Raw genomic sequence first — 20,777 nt, 5'->3', positions numbered from 1 at the left:
AACATTACAGTCAGCTGCCAGTAGTTCTGTGGAGCTGCCTGGGGTGCTATTTATTTATATACAAACTGGGTGTTGTTATTAGAAACAGCTGGCAATGCTAAAAGTTAAATTTCTAGTTCATGGGTTAAAGGGCTTCGGATGTCTTTACACCTGAGGAGAAGCACTGATCTCAGTGCAAATGCTTTCACTATCATACATCCCGGAGGCATCCTGGTGGTGGAATGGTGCAGTCTTGTTAGGTCCTGCAAGTTATGGGACAAGGGGAGAGAACTTAGCATGGGATGCTGTTTTTAGGCGTATTCCCACCGCTTGTGTAGAATGAAATTCTGAGCTCAGTAGTTTTTCTAGGGTCTATGAGCATAGGTATTCTGTTTAACTCTTGACTTTATGAGTCATCAGTTGACATCATCTAACCCTTAAACACACACACACACGCCTAACTAGGCCCATGTGCATTACCACATAGAATCACGGAATTGTAGAGTTGGAAGGGACCTCAAGGAATCTCAGCTGAAGCATCCATGATAAATGGCCATCCAGCCTCTGCTTAAAAACCTCCAAGGAAGGGGAGTCTATCACCTTCCACAGGAGTTAATAATGCACTGAGTGAAGCAGTACACACATACACTTTCCCATGAATTTATTGTCAATCAATTGCACTTGATGACACTCCCTCCCTCCCTCTCTCTCACACACACAAACACACGAAGAGCTAGGTTGTGCAAACATCACCAGCTTAAAATGCAGCTAGGTCATTATATTTCTTAATTCTGATTGAAGCTGGTTTGGGAGAAAACAAATCAAAATACAGGATTTCAGAAGAAACAACAGGTTAGATATGGGTTGTGGCTAATGTTATGTGTACACTGCTTCCCAAGCCAGAGCTGGGAGCACACTGGGTGCCAGACAGAGTAAACAGGAGGGTGCACACTAGGGTATTAGGAGTCTAGGGTAGGAGCTGTCCACTCTAACCACATGGTGTGTTCATTTGGATGCCATATCCCCTGAATTTTGGTGGTTGCAAATGGCATCCCTACACAAAGAATACTATTGTAGCTGGGGTACCAGAGTGAATATTATAAACTAATAAACAGTTGTGTTTAGATATGGATGCAAGAGATATGGGATATTGGGATATGAATGCAAGAGAACTGTTCCTCTGCCCCCACCCCTGCTCTGAGGAGTGGAAAGAAACAGGATAATTAGCAGGTTGCCTAGATGATGGGGGGCCTGATGTCACAAGAAAAAATGTCCTTTTTGTAATCTAAAGGTTTGCTGGGAGGAAGTGGGGCAGAATTCCATGGGCTGTTGTGGAGGTGAGAAGCAGAACAAGGAGATGGTGCATGGGATGTCTCTGAAAGCAGTGCTGGGTGGTGGGGAAGGAGTTAGAAGATAGGAAGTATAGGAACATAGGGTGCTGCCTTATATTGAGTCAGATCACTGGGTTCCTCTAGCTCAGTATTGTCTACACTGAGCAGCAGCAGCTCTTTGCTGGGTTTCAAGCAGGGTTCTCTCCCAGCCCTACCTAGAGAGGCCATTGGGAACGGAACCTGTGACCTTCTGCTTGCCAAGCAGTTGCTTTACCACTGAACTACAGTCCTTCCACAGATAGTCCACTTCATGTACATTTTCAATCCTGCAACAACCTTCCTCTTTAAAACCTTTGTAGGAAATAAACAGACCGATAGGAAATAAACAGACCAATAGTGTTGACAAAAATGGGTGGAATTTTTTCCAAAACTGAATGCCCAAAATAATTACTCCCTCCAAAAATCAGGCAGGGTGGGTTTAAGCTTGCAGCACTACCAAGACACAAAATGCAAAACAAAAAACAAAACAAAAGAACACCCGGATTCCTCACCCCCCCACCCCATGATATAACTTAGTGTGTGTGTGTTTTCCATTGAAGTCAGTGTGTTTGGGAGAGGAGAGCTGTCCTGTTTTTAGAGCTGTTGCTTCTGTTATCAAAGGAAGAAAAGAAAGGCAAGATGGGCAAAAGCATTAAAGAGAGTGGGAGGCAATTTGCATGTTTTATTTTCCTTTAGACTAGAGAAAGGTTGCTTGTTTTAAAATCTTAGGTAATTTCTGGGGGCTGACCTTAGCAGACTGGAAACTGAGCCACAATGAACAAAATGAATCTCAACAGAGACAAACGTCATGTTCCGCACTGAGGCAGGAATAACCAGATGCACAAATATAGGATGTGGGATGCCTGGCTTTTGTAGCGGTCCATGTGAAAAGGATCTAGGAGTCTTAGCAGTCCTCAAGCTTCACATGGGCCAGCAGTATGGTGCACCAGCCAAAAAGAGCTAATGCAATTCTAGGCTGCATCAATAGAAGCAAAGTCTCATTTAGCTACGGGCAGTTTGAGGATGCTCCATCCACCATCTAGAAATGGTCTAAATGAATAAACAAAGTGGGTTGGTGTGTGGAGGGTGCAGCATAAATCCACTTCAAGTGCACAATTAATGAGTCAACACCACAGGCACAGGATAAAGCACTAAGCTGCAACTTTAAACAGCTATGGCTTCCCCCCAGTGAATTCAGGGCACTGCAGTATGATAAGAGTGCTGAGTGTGGTTAGAAAACTCCCCCATTCCCCTCCTAGAACTGCAGTTCCCAGAGTGCTTTAATAATCCCTCTTCTCAAGGGACTCTGGGAATTGTAGCTATGTGAGAGGAATAGGGGAGGAGTCTCTAGGCACCCTTAACAAACTTCACTTCCTAGGATTCTTTGGTTGCAACCATGATGGTTTAAAGTGGCATAATAATGCTCCAAATGTATGGTGTGAACATGGACTCAGAATGGGAAAGAAGTGGGTGTCTGTCTGTGTGAAATGACTTGAGAACTTAGTTCTCGCACTGGTCACAAATTTTCTGGGCTCTGCATGTGCTCCTTAGGTTTCTGGTGTGTATATCTACACAGCAGGGCCACTGTTTTGCACCTGGTGCCAGTTGGTGGTCCATGGCTACACAGGAATCTGCCTTATCTAACCCAGTATTGTCGATACTGATGGGCAGCGGCCCTCCAGAGTTTCAAGCAGGAATCTCTCCCAGACCTACCAAAAGGGAACTGAATGCCTTCTACATTCAAGGCAGGCAGAGCCAGCGCAATACATGTAGGCACCTAAGGTGAACCACAAAATGGCGCCCTCCCACCAGGGAACAAGCGGGGAGTGAAGATCTACATCGGGAATAAGGGAGGAATAAAGATAAACATTGGGAACAAGGCAGGGAATCAAATCAACCTTACCTTTTGGCTGAAGTGTGAATCAAAGTATGGCGTGGTGGGGGAAGGGGCCCACGCTGAATCACACTGGCAGATCCAGCCTCCAAGGAGTGCACCACAGCCATTGCTGGCAGTGCAGCGGCAGCAGGGGACATTGCATTCCTTAGAGGCAGGACCAGGTGCCCCTGTAGATCCTGCCGCCTGAGGTGGTTGCCTCCCTTTGTCTCATGCATGGGCCAGCCCTAAAGGGGGGGGGGGGAGAGAGATGTGAGCCTGCAGCCAAGTTAATAGTAAAGCAGAATGTTCCTCAAAGCTTTCCATTGTACTGTAAATAGGGAGGAATCTCTTTTCCATGCCCCCAGCGCGCCGCGCCCCAAAGCTTACCTTGACTCACCATTGCCCGGTGTCTCATTAAAAACAGCCTCCCCCAGTTGCTCTGGGTTCCGTGTTATTTGTTTCCAGGCGGCAGCATCAACATTTGTCTCTCAAAGTAGGCTGCAATATAAAAGAAACCATACACTATGATAAATGCATAGTATCATTACAATGCTTGCAAAGTATCACATTTAAGAACTCAAAAAACCCTAAAATTTAAACTTTTCCATATTGGGACATGGTCACAAGGAAGGAAGGAAGGAAGGAAGGAAGGAAGGAAGGAAGGAAGGAAGGAAGGAAAGCAGTCTCTTTTACATAGTATTTCTTTGTGTTCTTAGGAGGGGAAATAAATAAAGTATACTGGTTAATATTGTCATGTGCCACCCACAATCTCTGCCTCACGATGACAAGATTTCAGGACGTTCCAGAGACTGTATTGTCTTTAAGATATGTGTTTTTATTGACACATATATGCATTCAAGCCTACTGTGGAGAATTCCAGAGCATGCACATCTCAAGAGGGGCATACTTCCTGCAGGTGCACATCATTAGACCTCTGTGTCTCTTTGTAACAGCCTGCTCCAGTCAGTCCACATGGCTCCTGCAACCCCCTTCTTCCCAGAAACCCTTGCCAAATGCGGCTTCCCCTTCCGCTGACATCATTGCTCTCTGTAACCTTGGCAACCTCCCTCTCTGTGAAAGGCAGAGTTCTTCTGTCTTGTTGATTTCTTCTATTGATGGGTTAATGACTGGCCATTTCAGCCTTTGTTTCTTAATGGCTTATCCCTGGCAAGCTATGTCAAGCTGGGCTGGCTCGTTGTCGGGAAAACTTAACCCAGCAGTGTTTGGTACAGTAAATCAAACCTTGATTAATTCTAACTTTTACTAATTCCATAAATTATGGGTGCCCTGCGCCCAAAAACTCTGGGACTTCAGACACGGGTCCCAATATGAATGGAACTTCTTCCTTCCCTTCTGCCCTGCAAAGGCTCTGGTGGCAGATTGCTCTCCAGTCCCTGTTTCGGCAGGGAGGTGAGTCATCAGAGGCTGCTTTTCAAGGCATGTTTGCTGTAAGTGCCCCATTAGTCCACTTTTTCCACCAGCCACCTCTTCAAATGCTATTTAGCAAATCAGAGGCTGTGCCCGTTGTGTGATGCTTTTAAAGCATAAAGGGATTAATGTTCCACTCTAATGAAAACCAGATGTAGAAAGTTGCCTGGCTGAAAGCTATTTTCCACTGCCAAGCTGCAAATGAAACGATTTAATCAGCATGAAAATTGTTGCCAAATCTACAACTCTGACCGTATCTCCCAAGCTGAGATGCACCAGCACTACAGGCATCTGGGATCTGCAGGCAGGTCGTCCAGTAGAGGTGATATTTAAAGCGCAACTCCAGCTCAGGTTTTTAAATTTTATTTTAATTTTTATTACGCAAAAAGGGGGGGAAATGCAAAACTCTCATGTGTAGTGAATCCTGGAAAAGTCCAATAAGCATGAATGGATGCACAGACCGACCATTAATAACGTACAAATATTGGGACTATTCATGCTCAGTATAATCATAATACTGTAGTAAAGGTAAAGGTAAAGGGACCCCTGACCATTAGGTCCAGTCGCAGACTTTATTGGCCAAGGAAGCCGGCATACAGCTTCCGGGTCATGTGGTCAGCATGACTAAGCCACTTCTGGCGAACCAGAGCAACGCACGGAAACACTGTTTACCTTCCCGCCAGAGCGGTACCTATTTATCTACCTGCACTTTGACGTGCTTTCGAACTGCTATGTTGACAGGAGCTGAGACTGAGCAACGGGAGCTCACCCCATCACGGGGATTCAAACCGCCAACCTTCTGTTCGGCAAGCCCTAGGCTCTGTGGTTTAACCCACAGCACCACCCATGTCCAATCATAATAGTAGTTAGGCCTTATTAAATTAGTCATATTGTACGTATAGAAGATTGGTTGTACAACAGATCCCTTGCTTTAAGAATAATTCTTAACTAGTTCCCATTCTTGTTCAAACTCATTGATTCGTTGCTTTCCTTGTCTTGTAAAAAAAATAAAAAATCAAGTTAGCTCAGCTGGTTAAAGCATGGTGCTGATAATGCCCAGGTTTGATCCCTATATGGGACAGTTGCATATTTCTGCCTGCAGGGTGTTGGACTAGATGATCCTTATGGCCCCTTCCAACTAACTCTACAATTGATTATAAGATTCTACTTAAAGCATCAAATTCCCATAGTATAATGAACACCTCTTTAAAGAATGAATTACTGATGTTTTGCATGTAGTGTCTGCACTGCTAGCACTACGTAAAGGATTTTTTCTCTTTGTGAAAACCTGCTCTTTAAAGCTCAATCGGAGCAAGCAGAAGTCTGCAGAAAATGCAAATTTATGTTTGCTGTGATTCAGTCCTAAACAGCAGGACAAAGAAAGGCCCACGCATAACCAGAACATGAAAGCGTGGACTGTGCCTGGAAAGTGCAGGGCAAAAGGTAAGTACAGTATGGATAAAAACCCTTGGTGTTTGGTTCTCAAGTTGTGAAACATTTGGCATTAGAAGGGGGATGAGTGCTTAAGAGTTCTCTTACAAGAGTCCCCTTCCTCCACCCCCCAAAAAAGAAGCTAAAGAAAAATATGAGTCTTAAATAAAGGTAAAGGTAAAGGTACCCCTGCCCGTACGGGCCAGTCCTGTCCGACTCTAGGATTGCGTGCTCATCTCGCTTAAGAGGCCGTGAGCCGGCGCTGTCCGAAGACACTTCCAGGTCACGTGGCCAGCGTGATGAAGCTGCTCCGGCGAGCCAGCACCAGCGCCGCACACAGAACGCCGTTTACCTTCCTGCTGGTAAGCGGTACCTATTTATCTACTTGCACTTAAGGGTGCTTTCGAACTGCTAGGTGGACAGGAGCTGGGACCGAACAACGGGAGCTCACCCCGCCGCGGGGATTTGAACCGCCGACCATACGATCAGCAAGTCCTAGGCACTGAGGTTTTACCCACAGGAATCTACAGCTGAAGAATCAGAATTGTAGAGTCGAAAGGGATCTTCAAGGTCAAGTAGTCCGAAAACTCACTCTTTAAAGCTAAAGTGCAACAAACATCAATTGGGGTTTTCTGTGGATTGCTGCTTGCTCCAATGGAGCTTTAAAGAGTGGGATTCCACAGGTAAAAAAAGAGAGCACTTGGACATAGAGCTTTAAAGCATGGACCGTGCCTGGAAAGTGTGGGGCAAAAAGTAACTATGGATAAGCCCACAGTTGCACTGAAGCATGTAAGGTTGTTTGCTTGTTTGTTTGTTTGCAGTATCCTTGCAAAATCATACTTACCTCTACAGAATATCTGATGGAAAAACCCTTTTCGAGAAATGGTAAATTTAGAATAAATGGGACAGAGAGACTTATGGGAGAGCATTTCGATGAGGACAATGTATGTACTTGGATGCATGAGTACTAAAGTGCCTATTATTTCGCAGATATACTGTTTATTGGCCATGGCTAGAAAATCAACCAGTTATGAAGAATGAACTTCCTATATTGTGATACTGTTAGCTTGTTGGTGGTGGGAGGCCAGGAATTGCTGTATTGCTGGAGTAACTGCCTCTGCTGTCTGAAAGGATTGGTTTAAATGTCTACCTCTTTTCAAAACATTTTGGACGCATTGGTCCAAAGATCTGTTGTGTGAGCCAAAGAAGTCAATTTCTGCAGGGGGGGGGGCAGTGTAGAGGGGCAACATGATGCAAACATGCCAGCAGCAGCTCTGTTTTGCTAAAGCCTAGCAGCAGATAATTTTTTTAAAAAGATTAAAATGATAAACCCTGTAATGCTCTTCAGAGCCCTACGTTTTGCAAAGCTTTGTGTTTTGGGGACTCTTGGAGGCCTGCAAGACTGACAGAGGTCACAAGCCCTGGAAAGGTAAAAGGCCAATGGAAAAGCTGAGAAGTTCTAAGCAAAATGTGCAAGCAAACAATAATGCAGACCAATTGGACAGCTCTTCATCGTTTTAAGGTAGCAAAGAGCAAGAGATGGAGGATTGTGGAGGAAAGTCAATCTTTTCTTTCTTTCTTCCCACAAAACAAAACCCTGTTTGTGAGGACCTATTTACCTGCAATATGGAAGGCTTGGTCCACCCTGGAATGGCTGCTGTGCCTATAAATTTCACCCAGTTTATACAAGAAAGAGAAAAGTTCTAGTTTTGCTTCATGCAGGATGCAGAATAGCTCAGGGTTCACCTTGGGGGTTCGCCAGCAGGTGAATACTGTTTTGTTTCAGCAGGCCTTTAGGAACTGGCTGGTTTTTAAGGAAAGGGTTTTAAATAGGGCTTTATTATCTGTATTTCAATACGATTTTTTGGTATTGTTTTCATTATTTTTTAAATACTTTTTGTATGTTTTCAGCTTTCTGTATCTTATCTGTGTTATTTTAATGTGTACAAAGCACTTTGAGTCCCAGTTTGGGGAAAAGGTTGGATATAAACAAACAAACAAATAAAACAACAACAATATTGGTTGAGTGGAGAGAGCAAGAAAGCAACTTGGAAGCAGATACAAGGCAAATTTTGGGACTCTTGCACACCCCTAAGGTGTGTGTGTGTGTACACTTTATGCTGCCAGTTATCAAACAGGCTTGGCTGCCCACTGATCCAGGAGGACACACAAAAGTAAATATTTTTTCCCCCTATAGAACATAAATCATTTTATGGATGGCTATGGAGAGAGAAATGACACATTTGTGGTATAGGAAATGTCTGCAAATGATGGTTAGTTATAATACAGCATAAGGTATATAAATTCAGTAAATAAATAAATAAAATAAGCAGTGCTATTTTTCTAGAAAAAGAGGTGCTGGAACTCAGCATGATCGTTTGCCTCATTCTCTTAGAAGGGGCCAAAACTGAGTTCTGGCGGAAAATAAAGCTCTAGGCTTAAGTAAGGGAGTCAGCGACTCATGGCATCAGCGTCAGAAGGGGCGCTTAGTACATACCCTCCAACATTTTTCTGATGAAAATAGGGACATCCATTCCATAATGATAATTTTACTATTTATACCGCACACATCTTACTGGGTTGCCCCAGCCACTCTGAGCGGCTTCCAACAAATATAAAAACATGATAAAACATTAAACATAAAACCCCCTTCCCTATACAGGAATGCCTTCAGACAGCTTTGGGGGTTGGATAGCTCCATTCTCGCCAACATCCTAAGGACGTCCTAAGGAAAAGTGGGACATTTCAGAATCAAATCAGAAACCGGGATGGCTTCTCTAAATCAGGGATGTTCCCTGAAAAATAGGCCCAACAGGTGACTCTCAGGGTGTTGTTCTGAATGTCCAGGTGGGTACCACCTTGCTGTTCAGTGGCTGGGCGTTTACATAGTGGAAGAAAGGTAGGGTATAAATGTAAGGAAATAGACAATTGATGTGTGTTCCTTTCAGTACAGATGGCGACCATTTTGCATGAGTCCAACTGATGTGCAACCTCCAATGTGTGGGCCCTTTTGGACCTCGAAGAGGGCAGAATGGGGGTTGGGGGTGGAATGGGCAAGGTGGGCTTATACACGCTCAACAGCCATGCATGGGAGCCAGGAACAGAAGCCCTCGTGCAAAACGGTTGCCATCTTTATTTTAAAATTTGAGAACCACCTTGGATGCCTTTGCAGAAAGGTGGCTTATAAATACAGACATAGAACGAAACTTCATGGCTAAGTTCACACTATGCATTTAAAGTTCCACAGTCATGGTTTCCTCCAAATAATTCTGAGAGCTGTAATTTGTTCAGGGTGCTGAGAGAAGTTAGCAGGCCCCTACAGTTTTTAGCATAGTTTGACAAATCTCTCCTTTCCTGAGATCCCTGACAATTGTAGCCCTGGGAGAGGAACAGAGGCCTCCCAACAGCTCTCAGTACCCTGAACAAACTACAGCTCCCAGAATTCTGTGGGGATGTGAGCCCTGATTGTTTAAGGGGGTATTCTAGCACGTTAAATATACAGTGTAGATGTGACCCATATTCTTTTAAGGTAGTATATCCAGTGCTTTTTTCTTAAAAAATGTTTAAGGGTACAGTGGAACCTCGGAAGCCGGACACCTGTAAACTAAAACGTTTTGGCTCCCGAACTATCGAAAACCTGTAAGTGATTGTTCTGGTTTTTGAATGATTTTCAGAAGCCGAACGTCCGGCACAGCTTCCGTGGCTTCCGATTGGCTGCCGGAGTGTCCTGCAGCCAATCTTGAGTCAAGAAAATCACCATTTTATAGTTCAAATCAGGAAAAATAAATACAGTAAATGGACAAAAGTACAAAGATTCACAAAAGGTTTAGGGATATGCATTCCCCTCAGCTGCGAGAGAGCCACAGGAAAGGAGGCTTGCCACCTTCATGTCTAGCTTGGGCTGTGGGCAGAAAATAGGATGCAGGACTAGAGAGACCATTAGTCTGACCCCGGAGCATCCTTTCAGGGGAGAGTTGATGTGGGCCCAGGGAAAGACCCACAAGGCTCCACCTCTTCTGGCAGGGTGCCACACTCCTCCCACCCCAATATACGTGGGTTCTGGCAGTGTTTTCCCTGCAGTCACCTTAAGGTGGAAGGGAGCCCCTAAGTGGTGTGACTCCTCTGCACCGTCGCATCAAATACTCCTGTGGGTGCACCCAACTCTTTTCTGGCCTTTGAGAAGGGTTGTGCTAAGAGTAAGAAAACAGCCCTGCTCTCAATCTTAAAAGACCCCAAGGAATGTGCTACATTCTTCCAGCCCTCAAGGTTGGCGCCTGCACAAAAATGCTCCTTTTGCCAAATATCAGTCCAATGAAATGCTTGTTTGCTTTCTTTAAAAAAAATGCCTCACTTCACAATTTACCTTGGCCTGGAGACGAATCTTTATAGACAGAAACCCATTTTACCTTAAGCTTTTTATACTACCCCCCCTTGTGCTTGCGCGCACACACACACACACACACACACACAGTCACAAACATTCTCCTGACATTAACAGTAGTTGCTTCTCTTCCACTTTAAAAAATTATCAAATGGAGGCTTTGCTGCCTATTTAAAGGTTAGCCCAATAACCCTGTGCACATTCATTCAGAAGCAGGCCCCACTGCATTCAGCAGGGCTGACTTCCAGGTGAGTGGGATTGCATCACTTGTTGAAATATTAGGTCTTCTTTGGCCATATTATAATTGCAAATCATAAAATGAAAGAAGCTCATTTATGTTCACAGCCAATTTATGGAGCTGAAACAAATAGACTCTAAAATATATCCAAATAACTTTCCTCTGTTAAATTTTTAAAAATATATTTTATTGCTTTTTGACATACAGTTATAGCTGTCAACGTTTCCCTTTTTTAAAGGGAAATTCCCTTATTCTGAATAGGATTCCTCGCAAGAAAAGGGAAAAGTTGACAGCTATGCATACAGTAAACATAATTTAAAATACAATAGACAACAACAACAACTGGCAGCTACTCATTTATTGGAAAGTGACATAATCGGCTTAAAATGGGAATTTTGATGGTGAATATTTTACAGAAATTTGCTGGATGCTTGAATGTTTCTTAAATATTGTCTGAATCATTCATGTGTGATATCCTGTGGTTATCTAGGAAAAAGAGTATGACAGCTGACATTTGACAACAGCTATTTTGCAGTAGTTAATAGGAGGTATGCAAGGTATCTGGTGGTGTTTGGTGGATGGCATGCTATAGTACAGGGGTTGGCAAGGTTTACCTCACCTGGGCCTGTTCACTCCAGCGAAGATCCCTCTGTGGGCTGGATCGCGTGATTTCCAGCATCTGCGATTTCCGACGTCAGCGTCTGCACACACACGATTTTCAGCGTCACAATTTTGGGCACCGCAGAAGTGAGTCCCCATGCCGTGCTGCACTGGTTTAGCGCAGCACGCGGGGACTCGCCAAGTGGGCAGCCTGGTTTGAGGCCGCTCGGGGGCTGGTTAAACGACCCCCGTGGGCCACTTGTGGCCCATGGGCCTTAGGTTGCCAACCCCTGCTATAGTAGCTGCTAATACTTGATAACTGGTGTGCACTAGCATTTAGCATTTGGCAACATCTAATATCTGACATGAAATGGTATTAGTATCTCATGGGCATGCAGTAGGAATAGTATTCCACTGTGTATGGTAGGCTTCACTAACATTTTGTGAGATCCACCTAAAAAGCGGTACAGTATATGAATACTGTAAATAAATAAATAATACGTAATGTTTTGCTATTTTAAAGGAGTGGAGGAAACTGTTCACTCTTTCTCCTTTGCACTTGAACACAATTGGAATGGGACTGGTGTTTGCCATAGCTTTCTTGTTTGTTTGTTTTTATGTAATTCCTCCAGTTTATCAAAATCCTGAAGCTTTCATCAGCTTAATGTAGCATTCACAATAAATTTTTCCAACCAAGAAGCATAGCATATGGCTGCTTATGGTGGTAGTTTGACAGGTTTGAGTTGTGCCCATTCTGTGTGTTGCCCTTTAAGAAACTGTAATGATTCAGCAGAGTTACTTGGTAAAACAGGGAGCTGGTATCACCAGAAGTGATTTACTTTGCACACTTCATTCAATAAATAAACCTGTTTCTTGCCTACTTGGTGCCACGGCACGGAGACTCTGTGCATATCATAACAAGTGCCTTTCAGTAAAACAGACACTGCAGTAATTAGCCATGTATGTTGCCAAAACAGGCAGCCTCTGAGCATGCTCAGAATTCCTTGCCAAAAGAAAAGAGGTGGCCATGAAGTTGCCGGCATGATACAAGGACAGGAAGCCCCTGGGCATACACAGAGGGGTATATTCAGTGTTAGTCATATTTAGAGCAGACTCATTGAAATTTGTTTCCTGCTTGGCAGGGGGTTGGACTCGATGGCCCTTGTGGTCTCTTCCAACTCTATGATTCTAATAAACATAATTAGCTAAGGACCATTAATTTCAGTGGGTCTATTCTAAGTAGATATTAATTTGATATAGGCCAGAGTGCCTCCAAAACTGAAAATGAAGGCATGAATGGTGCAAGGGAGAGTAAGTGGCTTATGAGTTCTTTGTAATGTGAGTGTGCGTCTGTTGTCTTGGAAAATATTTAATAGGGCCAGTTCTGGAATGGCTTCTAATACCTGTGAAATATACTTGGAGTCGAGTGTGAATTTCATGCTCTTTATTCAGGTCATAGTAGCAATGAATGAAACTTTCCCCAAAATGTCTAGCTATATACAGTCATACGTCATGTTACGTTTGCTTCATGTTACGTTTTTCCAGGTTGCGTCCCGCAGCATCCTGGAAGTACCAAAAAGGGTTACTTCCAGGTTTCACCGCTCGCACATGTGCTAAATCCCGCTTCGCGGATACGGCACTTCAGGTTGTGGGCTTTTCATGTTGAGAAAGGGTCTCCAGAATGGATCCCGTTCGCAACCAGAGGTACCACTGTATACATTATTTACACAATGGGCCCCGTATGATTGGCTAATTCCGGGCTGCTCCTGTAGGCCAATCAGGTTGCTGATTCACTTCATCCAGGAGCCTGATTGGCTGTCCTGCAGGCCAAGCAAGGCACTGATTCACTTCCACCTGGAGCTGGATTGGGTAGCTCCTGCGGACCAATCAGACTGCTGCATTCTGGATCCGATTTTTCTAGGATTCAGCTCAGTACATAACAACCTGCTTTGTTATTTTGAAGATTTCTTGTAGGACTGATGTCCAAAATGGGGGTGGGGGAGAGGATTTGATAAATCCTCTAGTCATGATGGAGGTTATGCTGTGCCTTGACATTGGGAGGCAGCAGTGCTTACAAATACCAGTTTATGGAAAACACAGCAGGGGAGATTTCTGCTTACTGGTTTCCCACAGGCGTTTGTTTGGCCACCAAAAACAGGATGCTGAACGAGATGCCTACTGGCCTGATCCAGAAGGCCGTTCTTGTGCTCTACCATCAGTAAAAGTTTGCCTTTGTGGTGATAAAGGGACCACAGAGCTGTATTGTATTGTACATTCCTGTGCATCTCACAGTTGTAGATTTCTATTTGAGGAACTGGCTGAGTGTTTTTGCAACAGCCAATGTTAGTGAAAGGGTATGAATGATTGAATGATGGACTGTGTGGCAGGACTGGTCTGGAGTGTAAGCAAAGTGTGTACAGTAAAAGTAAGATTCCTTTGGGTTTGTGATTCCTTTGTGCTAGAAGTCCATATCCTAACAAATTAAGATGGGAAGACCTTCTATTTTAATAGACGGAACAACCTTGACGCAGCATTTCCCCTCAACTTCCCTTAAGCATTGTACTGCAACATTAAAAAGCTAACCCAGTTTAAAATTATCATGAAGAGGGTATGTGCAATAATTTATTTATTTACTGCATTTATGTCTCACCTTTTTCTCCAAGGAGCTCAAGGTGGCATACATGCCCTTCCTTGTCATTTAATCCACACAACAGTCTTTTGAGGTAGGTTAGACTGAGAGGCAGGGACTGGTCACACCCAGTGAGCTTCATGGCCAAGTGGGAATTTTAACCCTGGTCTCTCCCAGGTCCTAGTCTGCCACTCTAACCACTATGGGACACTGCCTCTCATAAATAAAACTCTCCCTCATTATTCGAATTCAACCCAATCAGAAAAGAGACTAAACAAATCAGCTAAAAGAAAATCTTATAGAATAGAGCATGTGGATCTCTCAAAAGGCCCCCCCATACCTATTAAGCACCTGATTTTTGTCTGAAAACCCTGGGGTTGCTGGCTATGGGTTTTTGCCCCACTCAGAGCTGTTCAGATGCTCTTAGCTTCCAGCCAACAACTCACAGATCCTGTCTTCTGTTGCCAGCAAAATCACCTGAAGCAAGGGCAGTTGCACAGGACTCTTCCATGCCTGCCCTTGGGTAGTGAAGCAATCTGCTGTCCTGGAGAATGGAGCTGTAAGCACTCTGAGATGCAGTGGGGTGGAAGCTCAGGAAAACAGCCACAGCAACTGATTTTGTGAAAATGCACCACCCCAGAGCAAATGCTGTAGATTGAATGAGTTAGAAAGAGAAGTATTCCTCCCCACCACCCACTGCCATGTAATGGTACTTGATTTATTTTAAATATAAGTGGTATTGGAGATCCTTCTGGGTTGAAAGGCAGCATAGAAAACAAATCTAATTAATTAAATAACATCCCATCAGCCCTTCAATAAATGATCCAGGCGTGCGTCTTCTGCCAGCCATTCATTAGGGAACTTTAAAAATATAGTCATTTTCTGCATTTCATTTTGGACAGGTTACTTGCTGACACCTCTCTTTTACTCCCTCTTTTGTAAATCTAGAGTGGCTTAGAGGATATTAAATATTCTAGACTCATTGTTTTATGCCAGCTGCCTGTTTCTCCCTTGAGGACATAGGATTGGCTTTGTTCCTCTGATAGGTCTAAACTGCTGAGGTGGCTAGTGGTGCTGCTCCTGAAGTACCAAGCCTGAATTCTGTCCTTTAAAAATCAGGAAACCCCACATCACTTGAAACCTTTATTGCTTAGGGGCTAAGGCATTTGAATTTCTATGGCCAGGCTCAAAGGTATGCAACAAAATCATATTTGCACAATAGAAAAATGAAGATACTGTGTGATGATAATAAAAACAGTAGTAGAAGGGTTGACAAAAGCAAGCAATAAAACAAATAATAAAAAGCAATAAAATGAATAAGGAAATTATCAAACCACAGTATCATCATGACTAATTGTAGCTGTCTCTGAAAGTGCTCTACACAGAGCTGTGCAGCAGCCAGTGCAAATAATAATAATAATAATAAAATAATAATTTATACTTGGCTTGTAAAAAAAAAAAACCTAAAGCAGTTTTCTAAAATGCTAAAATTATCAAGTAGAAAAGCTAAAAACAATTTAAAGACATTTTTATTGATTTCTTCCTCTTGTTATATAAGAAAATCAACAACTTCCAAAAAATTAAAGTAGCAAGAGGTTAAAAACAGATTAAAATTCAAATCAACTATCTAAACATCTGGGCAGGCCTCCGGGATAACAAGGACCACAACTTTATTACCGTTTAACAGGAACTGTGGCAGGGTTAATACCTCAGCAGCAGCAGCACGGCCAGCACTACCAATGGCAGAGTGAGGCAGCAGCCTCAGGTAGCAGATGCCAGGGCGAAGCATTCTTTGTGAGCAGTCTCATGAAGGCAAGGATGAGAAACATGTGGCGTTCGAGATGTGGTTGGACTCCAGCTCCCATAATTTCTGATGTTTGGCCATGCTGGCTCTCGAGGCTGATAGGAGCCATCACGGCCGTTTTAAGCATATCCGGCACTGTGGTGCAAAGCGCCGCTCCCCCACCCCCCGTTTCCCAGAGTTGTTGACCTTTTTTTTAGGGAGCTGACACCACACTTACACATTATCTCTAACAAGCCCTTAGGACAAAATAAAATGAAAAGGCAGAAGGAAATCTAATGAAGTCCTCAATTCCAAAGCAAGACTCATTCAAGATTCAGCAGTTCTTCTAATGCATCCTCATGATGCAAATCACCACATATCAAAAAGTTAAAGCAATCACCAGTTTGCTGTTCTTTAAATAAATTGATAAAGACACAGAGAATGCAGTTCCCGGACAATTTGTGTTTAAGTACAAAGCTGACGTTTTCAAATTGTGGGGTGGGGGGTGGGTGTAAAGCAGTGACATCATGAACCTAAAAAGGACCCAAAACTTGGGTCACAAAGGCTGCAGCTTACCGTATTTTTCGTTCTATAGGACGCACCGGCCCATAGGACGCACCTCGTTTTTTGGGGGGGGAAATGAATAAAAAAAATTATTCCCCCCCCCCGCGGCTGCCGCCCCAAGCCTCGCGTGCTTCGGGCTGCAGGCTACCGCCCCAAGCCTCGCGCGCTCGGCGGGACCTCCCACCGGGCGCGCGAGGCTTGCAGACACTCGCCCGAAGCACGGGGAACCCCCCGGAGGGCTCCCCATGCTTCGGGCGGCAGGCTGCTGCCCCAAGCCTCGCGCGCTCGGCGGGACCTCCTGCCGGGCGCGCAAGGCTTGCGGACACTCGCCGGGGCTGCAGGCTGCTGCCTGCAAGCCTTGTGAGCCCGCGGGAACTCCCACCGGGCTTGCAAGGCTTGCGGATAGCTTCCTGAAGCCTGGAGAGCGAGAGGGGTCGGTGCGCACCGATGCCTCTCGCTCTCCAGGCTTCAGCGAAAGCCTGCATTCGCTCCATAGGACGCACACACATTTCCCCTTCATTTTTGGAGGGGAAAAAGTGCGTCCTATGGAGCGAAAAATACGGTACTTAACTACACTTACCTGAGAGTACGCCCTGCTGAATCTAATAGGACCTTAAAACCCACCCCCGTCTTTAAAGGACTTTTTGTTGCTGTTTGTTTGTTTTTAACCACTAACTGCATGGAGAGCACGCTCTTGAGTTCGCCACAGGTGTCATCACTGAGGGGGGTGACATTTGGCACACTGCCCGCCCGCGACTCCCAAGCCTACCCCGAGCTGTCGGGGGAAGGGGCGGAGCTGCACCTCCTTGTAGGCAGTCTTCCCCCTTCATTTTGACAGCTTGGGGGAGGCTTGGGAATCACAGGCGGGTGGCGCGCCGTTGCCCCCTGCTCCCGGGCTACTTCCTGGGGGGGGGAGGAACCTCCCCCGAACTGTCAAAAGGAAGAGGGGAGGAAGGCTGCTGGCAAAGCGGCGCGGCTCCCTCCCCGCCACCGCCAAGGAAGCAGCCCGCCAAGGGCGGCTCACTCCACACACACCCTGGGCGGCTCGTACCCTGGGACGCTTGCCCCACCCCCATGGTCCCACCCCCAGGTGCACAGCACGTGCGCCGCTCTGGGTGCCGGAGCAGCTAGCTCCGCCTCTGTGTGTGCTGTATCCTGTTGGCACAGTGGTTGCAGCAGCACTTACCCTTCTTCTGATAGGAAATGCTTGGTGGGGATGGACTAAATATGGGGTTGAGAAGGGTCAGTTGGGAGGGGTGTGAGAAATGTCCTTAATTTCATCTGAGGAATGTTGGAGGGAATGTTATCTAAATGGTCTGTCATCCCTTAGCATTATGATCCTCCTGTTAGGAGGTGGTCCCTGGGAGATCCTCTCCTCAGTTTTGCTGAGCAAACACAGACAGTTTCCTGTGGCTTTAATCTGAGGACTTTGCCCTTTTGAGGTCATGTTTTAAGCTGTGTATATGTGTGTGTATTCCCCTTCCAGAAATCTTATGAATAACCTTGCTGGCATAAATAATTTGCAGGACAGCAAGAGAGCCAAACTCATCCCTTGGTGCCATCTCCCAGAAAAATGTGTGTGTGTGTGTGTGTGTAGTAAAACAACAAACTGCTTTTGGCAGATGTGTGTTCCGCCCCTCCCGCATGTCCTCGTTTTGAGGACATTTTAAAATAAATGAATCATCTTCCATTTCTTGGAAGGAAAGAGGCAGCTTGTTCCTTTCAAAAAGCGTCCTTCAGATGTGATTTAGTACCTTCAGGTCCAAAATCTTTGCAAAAACTTTTGAGCTCAGATTAAGATGCTCTCTCAGGATGAGGGGGTGGGGAAATAGTAAAAATATCAAGTGAAGGCGCATTAGTCCAAATATTTACAACCAATCTCCTTAACTTTAAGTTCACATTAAGCCAGGGCTCCTGCCTTTCCCAGGCGGTGCAGCCTCCTCCTGCTGTACTTTCCTTACTGATGCCCTTTAAAGTGTGGGATAACCAGCCTCGTGTAACCAAGAAGCATAAGTTAATTAAAGCATAAAGGGGTTAAAACCATAGAGCAAACTGTACGGCCAGGCTTAGCTAGATTATCTAGCTTGGGAGGGACTAGAATCAATTATTTGGTCCCCTAAGGCTATCTAATGAACTCTGTGTGTGCAGAAGCCAAGTTGCTTGCTCCAACTTAGTCGCATGGCTCTCACAAGTAACTCTTATACCAGTAACTTAGGAACTTTCACCACTTTGAAACTAAGCCAAATTTTCTTGCTTGTGCAACTTTCTGGAGCATATGAATCTGAACTTTGAATAGTTTGCAAGCTAGCCATTTTTAATTTACCAAACGTCTGGCCTTTTTCTATGCCAGGGGGAAAGGGAAATTTTGGTACTCACAAAGGTATATTTTAGTCTTTACGTATTTGCATGCTTTACTTTGCTGCATATTTCGTGATTTTAAATTTCTTCTGGGGCTCTCTCACCAAAGAGTACTTGCCCCAAACTTGGATCTTGGCACCCAGGAATTACCTTTTACATTTGGCTTCTTGGCTTCTTGCCAGAATGTTTTGTGTAATGCCAGAATTTTCTAAGTAAAAGTCAGCAGTCTCCTTTTACCTTAGTGTGCATTCATAGAATCACAGAATTGTAGAATTGTAGGGTCATCTAGTACAACTCCCCGCAGTGCAGAAATCACAACTAATAATCCATGACAGACGGCCATCCAAACTCTACTTAAAAGCCTGCAATGAAGGAGAGTCCACCAGCTTCCCAGGGAGCCAACTTCTTTTCCATTGCCAAACAGCTTTTACTATCAGAAGGTTCTTCCTGATGTTTGGTTTGAAGCTCCTTTCTTGTCATTTGGATCCACTGGTTTGGGTCTTCCCTTCAGGAGCAGCAGAAAACAAGCTTCCTCCATTTTCCATTGTTCAACCCATCAGATACAGTGGTACCTTGGTTCTTGAACTTAATCCGTTCTGGAAGTCTGTTTGACACCTGAAACCGTTCGAAAACCAAGGTGCGACTTCCGATTGGCTGCAGGAGTTTCCTGCACTCAAGCGGAAGCTGCGTCAGACATTCGGCTTCTGAAAAACGTTTGTGAACCGTAACACTTCCAGGTTTGCAGTGTTTAGGAGCCGATTTGTTCGACAACTAAGCCATTTGGGAACCTAGGTACCATTGTATTTGAAGGTGATTCTCATGTTATTTTACCACTGTCAGTCTGCCACCCCCTCTCGCAAAGAGGCATTAATCACCCCTCTGGCCTAGCCAGCTGTCCCCTCCCTCCTAGTTTTTATCAGCCAAGAGGGGCAAGTGTACAGAGCACCTCGTCATCCTGACCGATCCAAGCACCTTGTCCATATCCTCAAACCTTACTAACTGAAGCTCAGCCAACACAACAGGAATAGACAGTACAGTACACTGGACACCCCTTGAGATTCATCTTCTAGAATAGAATAGAATAGAAATTCAATGGCTGTAATATAGCTATATCAGAGGGCAGATCCACCCCATAAATTTAAAGCACATGAGAATGATGGATAATATAGTTTGTTAAGGGTGCTGGAAATTATAGTTTTTTGAAAGGGGAAAGCACATTTTTCAAAAGCCACCAGAATCCACAGTAGCAAATGAGACCTCTAGTATTTCTGTGACTTTGGGCAGCTTGCAGTCCCAGATCCATATTTACACTAAGTGACTGACCCTGGAAGGGTATGATGTGGAAGTGAGGGAACAAGAGCAGGAAGCAGATGTTGGTGTTTGGAAATAGGTTATATGAACCTCATTTTGTGGACAGCTTCCCTGTCTCCCAGTTGGCCTCCCAAGGTTTTATCTGTTCTCCTTAAAAAAAAAAAAAAATCATTTCCTTGCATGGGGTTGCAGTGACCTGCTGCACACTGATAGAAAACAAGAACACAACCCCACAATGCAATGCTGTGGGCATGTTTTTGAGAAGGGAGATTATCTGATAGCTTAGCTATAAATTACATTGGCGGGGGGGATGACACCCAATAACTTGATGACACTTTAAAAATAACACAGATTCCATGAAAGCTTCTGCCTTAATAAATTAGTTGGTCTTTAAAGGCATCAGGAGATTTGGGTCTCATCCCCTACCTGTGCCCCCTACCTGCACACAACCAACCTACACAGCTGCCCTTCTGGAAATTTGACATGGAAACGCATGAAACGAGAATCTGGGAACTCTTTTATAACAGGGGAAGCCACTTTGGCAGAGGGTAGCTGGAATCAGGAGAAAGCTGTGCTTTCCCTGCACTGACGCCACATTCACACCATACTTTTAAAGCACCTTGATGCCATTTCAAATAGTCATCATGGCTTCCCCCTGAGAATCCTGGGAGTTACAGCTTGTTAAAGGTGCTGAGAGGTGTTAGGAGACCCTTTATTCCCCTCACAGAGTTACAATTCCCAGTGTCCCCTGTTGGGAAGGATTGAATTGCACTCTAGTAATTGTAGATCTGAAAGGAGATGGGGGGTGGGGTTCCTCCTAGCAACTCTC

The 20,777-nt window shown here is 44.7% G+C and overlaps 1 protein-coding gene and 1 long non-coding RNA gene across 14 annotated transcripts in view; one reads left to right on the top strand and one right to left on the bottom strand.

The window, feature by feature from the left end:
- LOC308467961 (rho GTPase-activating protein 20-like) overlaps positions 1-20,777 on the top strand; it is an 88,936-nt gene that overhangs the window by 18,920 nt on the left and 49,239 nt on the right. For 2 of the 8 annotated variants that reach the window (XM_080989743.1, XM_080989741.1), the window contains exon 1: positions 4,859-5,004. The exons of the other annotated variants lie outside the window; for them this stretch is intronic. In XM_080989743.1, the coding sequence (XP_080845869.1) occupies positions 4,874-5,004 (131 nt within the window). In that variant the 5' untranslated portion in view covers positions 4,859-4,873. Of the gene's footprint in view, positions 1-4,858; positions 5,005-20,777 lie in introns of those variants that run through there. 8 annotated transcript variants of the gene reach the window in all.
- The window catches only part of LOC308468061, a 42,300-nt gene that overhangs the window by 12,371 nt on the left and 9,152 nt on the right, over positions 1-20,777 (bottom strand). For 3 of the 6 annotated variants that reach the window (XR_013981424.1, XR_013981425.1, XR_013981426.1), the window contains exons 1-2: positions 4,133-4,239; positions 3,613-3,723 (exon numbers count right to left, since the gene is read on the bottom strand). This is a non-coding gene — a long non-coding RNA (uncharacterized lncRNA). Of the gene's footprint in view, positions 1-3,252; positions 3,471-3,612; positions 3,724-4,132; positions 4,833-20,777 lie in introns of those variants that run through there. The other 3 variants (XR_013981422.1, XR_013981423.1, XR_013981421.1) reach the window with 3 other exon arrangements.

Source organism: Podarcis pityusensis, assembly GCF_964106645.2.
Source record: "Podarcis pityusensis genome assembly, chromosome: Z".
NCBI lineage: Eukaryota > Metazoa > Chordata > Lepidosauria > Squamata > Lacertidae > Podarcis > Podarcis pityusensis.
The sequence above is the reverse complement of the archived record's forward strand: the minus strand, read 5'-3'. Positions and strand labels throughout refer to the sequence as shown.